The sequence below is a fragment of the Mesitornis unicolor genome, unplaced genomic scaffold (genome assembly GCF_000695765.1).
Source record: "Mesitornis unicolor isolate BGI_N332 unplaced genomic scaffold, ASM69576v1 scaffold55090, whole genome shotgun sequence".
Taxonomy (NCBI): domain Eukaryota; kingdom Metazoa; phylum Chordata; class Aves; order Mesitornithiformes; family Mesitornithidae; genus Mesitornis; species Mesitornis unicolor.
Window position 1 is genome coordinate 1 of NW_010158721.1, and position 6,695 is coordinate 6,695.

At 41.4% G+C, this 6,695-nt stretch overlaps 1 protein-coding gene across 1 annotated transcript; it reads left to right on the plus strand.

Annotated features, from left to right (window-relative positions):
- Positions 1-97: 97 nt before the first annotated feature.
- LOC104540427 (transmembrane channel-like protein 7) lies at positions 98-6,438 on the plus strand. The gene is made up of 7 exons (XM_010184237.1): positions 98-120; positions 2,462-2,610; positions 2,961-3,128; positions 3,308-3,393; positions 3,859-4,004; positions 4,604-4,751; positions 6,229-6,438. The coding sequence occupies exons 1-7, from the start codon at positions 98-100 to the stop codon at positions 6,436-6,438; spliced, it is 930 nt and encodes a 309-aa protein (XP_010182539.1).
- Positions 6,439-6,695: the final 257 nt, after the last annotated feature.

Below are 6,695 nucleotides of genomic sequence, written 5' to 3' on the forward strand. Positions count from 1 at the left end.
CGAGGGCGCCGTGAGGTTCCGCGCTGCTGAGGCCCGGGGGCCGGAACAAGGGGGAGGCGAGCTGGCTGCTCGCCGTGCGAGAGAATACCCCTTGAGTATGGCGGAGAAGAGGATATTAAGGTTAATCTTTACACGTTTGGTTTTTGTTTTCTTTTAAAAAAACCCCAAATCTCTCACCTTTTCCTGAACACAACACGGGTGTGATGGAAGGCTGAGGCAGGATTGGGTTAATCTCTATCTGTTTCAACCTGTCGTGTTGACATGACATGAAGCAGCCCCGTGACTCATGCTGAAACACGGTGGGCTCCCTGGGGGACCTCCAGATGCAGGAGGATGGCCAGATGGCCAGGGGCGCTTAGTTGGGCTATATGAGGGAGCAGCTGACTGTGGGAGGAATAGGTTGAATTGGAACAAATGGGTCAAGACTGGGAGTTACCTGCAGTAGCAAATGCATCTCTCTCTTTTTTTTTTTTTCTGGGTCTGGGTTTTGTGCTTTTAAAGGTCACTGTGGTTATCTGTTATCAGCAACCCCCTTCTGCTATGCAAGTGCTGCTCCTCTTGAGTCTTCTCGGCAGTTCTTCCAAAATACATTGTGCTCTCTCTGGTGTGGCTCAATACAGGTGGAAAGAAGTTTTACAGGACCATATATATATTTTTTTTAACATATCCCTTTTTTAAATTGCTCTTTCCTGTGAGCTGTAAGCAGTTCCTGCCCCCCTGGTAGTAACCCCCAGCAGGGAGCAGATTGCAAAGAACATGCTGTGCTCTGCCTGTATTTGTCTGCCTCGTTTGCTGTCTTTGGCTGAAAGCTCCTTTAGGGAGAGAGGATACAGTATGTGTTTTTACCTAGTCAGGGAACAGCTGCATCTTTAAATCACATACGCTGTAGTTGTGGTTATGGACCAGGAGAGAGGTGAAAGTACAATTAGTCACTGGTGCTCCACTAAGAACAAGAGTTACTTGGAGAGCAGTGGGAAATGGGTTACAGCCTGAGCCTGGAGTTAAGCTTAACCCTACAGCCTGTACACAAGGAGCAGCAGCAGATCTAGATTGTGGTGAAAGAAAGTGCTTGATTCATTGAATTTTTATTTGAAGTTGGGTTATCTAAAGCTAACTTCTTAAAGAAAAAGGAATTACAGTCATGTGGCCACGCTGGATGTTAGGAATGGAGCTGAAATGTCCCAAGCTAGTTCACGCATTTCAGCACTGAGAAATTTTGGTGGGGCTTCTTGGCACTTCTGTGAATCAGTAATTGTGTATTGTGCAGCAGCTGCCAACACAAACTGCTTGATACAAATGTCCTGAAAGCTGAACACTCAACCTCTGTAACACAAATGAATATGCAGCCCACGCCTCTATTTAAAATGCAGACCAAACACGGGTCAGATAGTTCTCCAGAGTGTCTGTTTAAAACACTACATGCTGCAGCCTGTAGTTCCCACAAAATTAAATCTTTTGAGAGTTGCTATATTTGCACTGAAAGACGAGATCATCTGCTGCCTGTTCAATCGTTGCATATAGGGTATTATTTGGGTTCCTACCAAAATGCTAGTTTTTCTTCCAGCTGAGAAGGACACAGAAACTTTGTCAACACACAGCACCCATGGCAGTGACATGGCATGACAGTGGGTCACTTACGTACTTAAGTAGAGTTATGTACAAAGTCTTTTAAAACTGAAACCTTTGTCTTCTACTCTGGCACGGTGTCCTCATGAGTACTTAACTGCTGCTGTTATTCGATGGCAGCAGAGGCTGGAACAGCATTTGCTGCATACAAGTCAATCTTCAAACTATGTTTCTGGGAAGTTGTGTGTGGTTTTACGATTTCTTAAAAAATGAAATGCAAACTCTCAGCCACTCAGAATTCTCATTAATGCTGTTGCTGACCATGCAGCAATTTTTAAAATGTAAATGTATGCATAAAGTATGAAAACCTGTTAGTGATAAGTGATTAAAAATTATAGACAGTCTGTGGCGTATTTTCCGTGCTTGTTTGCAGGTTAGTATTAAACAGTGCACTCCCACACATGTTGGCAAAGAAATACTTTCTCAAATTCATTGAGTTGGGACGCAGTCTCTTGGTGAAGATGCTCTGGTCAGAAGTTTTGAAGAAAGAATCTTCTCCTTTCCAGCCATTTGTAAATATGAAATCATTCATGGCAACTTCCCTGAGATCCCACCGGAGAGTTCAGCTACATAGTTTTTCTGTGTTGTGCTGCTGTCAGTTGGATTTTTTCCTTTACTCCATGAGAGCAAGTGTTTTCTGCGAGAGGACTTGCTATATTTGTATTAACTTGGTGTCTCAACTATCAGGAGGAAGAGATGGGGACAGCTAGCGTGTATTACTAAAACTTTTAGCCCTGTGCTATCCCTCTGAAAGCTGCAAGCAGGCTCCATTTTCCCATTACATGTAGTGAAAAAGTATTCCTTGTGCTCAGTAACCGTATTTCTTGATTCTTAGGGACTGTCAGCAAGCTGATATAAAACACTTATCTGGATGGAAACAGTGGAAAAGCAGCAGCAGTAAATCATTGAAAAAAGTCCTCAGCGATGTCAAGGAATTGTTATCTTACTTGCAGCTTTGGCGACATGATATCCACAGCATAGAAGGTATTTACTGCCTTATGTCAATGTCTTCTCTTTCAGGTTGCTTCTGCTTTTGGTAGTTTTATGTGTGTGAGTGTAATTTCAGATATAACTCTATGTGTGTAAGAAGTTACCTGCTTCCTTTATTATTGCTGATGTAAAATTCATTATGGAGTAGAAGGAAATATAGAGAAAATTATTAAAAAGTCACATTTCCATTTCAGTTGTATGGCTAAAAAGCCTGCAGTAGTTAAAACTAGCTTTACTAATGTTTCATCAGTTAACTCAATGTAACTGAAATGATAATCTGCTCATTCTGTATTTTCGGTGATTTTGTTGTCTTAATTATTGACATATGTTTCTTTTATTCCCAGGGAAATTTGGTACTGGCATCCAGTCCTACTTCTCCTTCCTGCGTTTTCTGGTCCTGTTGAATTTTATCATTTTTATGCTGATGTTCAGTTTTGTTACCCTTCCCAGCATAATTTCTAAGTACAGAATATTCAACAGTAGCTTTGCTAAAATTCCGCCAATGAACATAGGTAAATTTCTTTATGTATTGCTGTTGTTTGTAAGATTCCCCCTTTCCATCAGCTTCTCCTCCACCTCCTAGGACAAATAAACTTTTTTTAGTAAGAACTAGCCATGTTTGAAGTAAGTTGATCTTGCAGTTAAATGGGCATTACCATTTGAATGACTTTTCCTGCCTTTCTTTTGACAGAGCCTCACTGCACAGTTTATGAACCTGGTGGTAATAAGGGACTTGTTTACTTCTATACTTACCTCAAAGATTTGCTCAGTGGCACTGTAAGTAATCAGGTTTTTTACTTGGGGAATGGAGCTTTGATAATTTTGAAAAATGTGTGTATGCATCACTGGGGTAAAATTAGCCTTTATTGTCTGTGAGAAGGAGAGTTTTCAAACTGACTTTTACTGAGCATCCACAAGGCCTGGTTGGCCATGTGCTGCAGCCTACTCCTCTTGTCCCCAGCTGCTAACGATTACATATTGTGGAGCACATTGCCTGTTGTGCTTTCTGTGTAGGGTCTCAGTGTCCTTGTCTCTTTGATTGGAGAGGGGAGGGCCCATAGTGCCTGCATTACGGTTTGGTAGAGGTAGTGGCAATATTTAGAAGCTACAGACTGCTGTAGCTTGCTGGAGGCCCCAGTAATAACTTAAAATTTACAGTATGATTTCTTAATACGGGGTTGGTTTTAACTGGACAGTTGCTGCTACTGTTACAAATTCTATTTAAAAATCATGTTTTTACAGGGGTTCCTTGAAGTGACAAGTTTGTTTTATGGCTATTACACAATAGACACTGCATGGCTCAGTATCATGCGGTACAACTTGCCACTAGCATATCTGTTGGCTACATTTGCATACCTTGCATTAAGTCTCCTCTGGATAATAAAAAGGTAAATATGTTCATATAGTTTATTTACTACTAGATATTGCACAGTGTACATTACATTCTTGCTTGTAGGAAATATGCTGCATTCTAGAACTGTTTTATATGGAAACAGAGAAGTTTTTATTTGAGGATGCAGTGCCACAGTAGCCTTTTTCTGGTTTTGGGAAACTGAGCCAGCAGAATAAATAAGAATAAAGAAATTTGAAGTATTATTTTTTCATGTGTACACATACTTATAAATTGTCATTGGAGGATTTTCATTTGGGTTTGTTTAGGGGTTTTTTTTCTGCCATCTAAGTTTCCTGAGACAGCTCCTTGCAGTGTCAGAGAAGCACTGGATGAGGTGAGAAGGTTTGACGATGTCTAAGTGCAGAGGGAAGTAACCTGTGCCAGTCATGGCTTCAGCTGACTTTGGTTGCTGCAGAATCTCAGTGAAAGCTTCCCAGAGGCTTGCCGATATCAGGCAAATGTGGCTGTTTGCTCAGAGTGGGGATCATTTAGTCTTTGATGAGCCAGCTTGCTTGAGGCATGTGTTTTTTCTTTCCTTTTCTGTGAATAAAATAAGTCTTTTAATGAATGAAGTAAAGTTGCATTTTTCTCTAGGTCTGTGGAAGGATTTAAGCGGAACTTGGTGCATGCTGAAGATCAATTTCAGAGTTACTGTAACAAAGTCTTTGCAGGCTGGGACTTCTGCATTATAGATCCAAATGCGGCACAGCTAAAACATCACAGCTTGCAATATGAGCTCCAAGTGAGTAACTCATTTTTCTGTGATTACAGTTTCATATAGCTTAGATAGCTAAAAAAAGAGATGTGTATATTTTTTCAGATAAAGGAACAAGGATAAGAATGGTTGAAGTAGTTTATATTGGGAGCAGGGCAATCCCCACCCTTTTGCATGCTTTCTAGGTAGCTAGAATTGTGGTGCAACATGGGAAGGATCGGCACTGAGGTTGATGGCCCTTTCCCCATCCAGTGGGGACTGCAACCAACCTGGGAGCTGCTTGTCTTATCTCCATCTTCCTCACTCCATTGCTGCTTCCTGTGTTAGTTTCTACATAATCCAACAGGAAAAGCTGTCCTAGCTGTGGGCAAAGCCCTTGTACTGTTGGGAATCAGTTTTTGTATTCTGGGTTGTAAGTCTGCAATGTGGTAGGCAGCAGTATGGGGAGGAATAAAATTCAGATGATACTCTTCATACAATTTGAGAGCATTGCTGCAGTAAGAAGATTTTGAGTTTTTTCGCTAGGCATCTCTGGCACTCGTGCATACAAAATGCTGATGTAGCTGATAGATTTCCCAAATCATAAAGCTCTCTGAAAAGAGTCTGAAAGGCTTTTCTGGTGAAACCAGTACCTTCTTTTTGCTCTGTACGCTGGAAGCAAAGATTAGTGTTGTGAAACAATTACCTTTGAAAAGATACTTCCACTTCAAACCACAAAGCAGTAATTACAGATTTCATAAATTACAGTGAGTTGCTTTTTGCTCCAGTGCAGTTCACAGTCATCTTTTATCATTGTATAACCAGAGTCTCCTTCACTAACCACACTTTTGCCTCTAGAATACACACCTTAGAAGAACTTGTCCCTTAGTATTGGTGTTTGATGGAAATAAGTCCACAGAAAATACCTGGGTAATCTGTGGGTTTGCCCAAGTTAAATTGCTTTCACAGTCGATACTGTTATTTTCACATCAGTTAAGGTGAAATATATCAAGTTTACATGACAAGCTGCTCAAGACTGTACTTCTTTCACTCTGTGCCATCCCCCAATTTTCCTTCACAAAGAGTAGAAGGAAGCTTGAGCCATTGCGGTGAAGACTGGTTACTTACCTGCAGAAGTAAGGAGATCAGTGGGCTGATGTACCCATTTCGGAGATAAGTAGCAAGCTATCTCAGATCAATCTCAAGATAAACAGGCAAGTTGTCTTTCTGTCCTCAAGGAGATACGTTTCTGATACAGCAGAGATAAGAGGATTATGAGACTCTTGTCTTTGCCTTACAGGGCCCTCAGCCTGAGGAGACTGAGCACACAGGGTCTTCCACTCCTGCATGGACCTCTTTGTGTCCATGAAAAGGCACTCTCAGTTCAGTGTGCTTGGGCAGGCGGTGGAGTGACTGACCCTCCTAGAACAGGCTATGGATTTGCACATCCCAGAGGTAGAAGGCATGGTGTCAAGTGTTGTGTGCTGCACCAGGAAACTACACATCCTTTTTCTTTTGTTCGTAGACAGACTTGGAGGAAGAAAGACTGAAGCGAAAAATAGCTGACAGGACAATGAAAGAAAAGCTACGTATCTACTCTCTGAGAATATTTATAAATATAATCGTCATTGCAGTTTTATCAGGATGTTTTTACTCTATTTATAGAGCAACTGTATTCTCTCAAGAAAACTCCAATGTAAGTATCAGACATGACAGATTCAATCAGGGCTGGTGATTACAGCAAGAGGAACTATTGTGAAAGACTCAAGTATCTTAATATAGCACCTTTCATGCAAGGGCTCTGAAAATCCTGTCTGCAGACTTAGAATTTTTTGGTAGGAGAAAGTGAGAAAGAGAGAGAACCAGGTGCAAAAAAAACCCCAGTGATGTCTCCCTCTGATGCGGAGGCTTTGCCATCGTGTGCCTTGGAGCTAATGCAGATGACAAGAAAAGCAGCCCTTACTTTCCTCCCCATGTAACTCTTCTCATCTC

What these genes read in the sequence shown, in the direction of transcription:
- LOC104540427 (XM_010184237.1), top strand. Translation starts at nt 98, where the DNA reads ATGGCGGAGAAGAGGATATTAAG. An exon ending in GCGGAGAAGAGGATATTAAG is followed by an intron (nt 121 to 2,461) that starts GTTAATCTTTAC and finishes CTTGATTCTTAG; the next exon opens with GGACTGTCAGCAAGCTGATA. An exon ending in TGATATCCACAGCATAGAAG is followed by an intron (nt 2,611 to 2,960) that starts GTATTTACTGCC and finishes TTTTATTCCCAG; the next exon opens with GGAAATTTGGTACTGGCATC.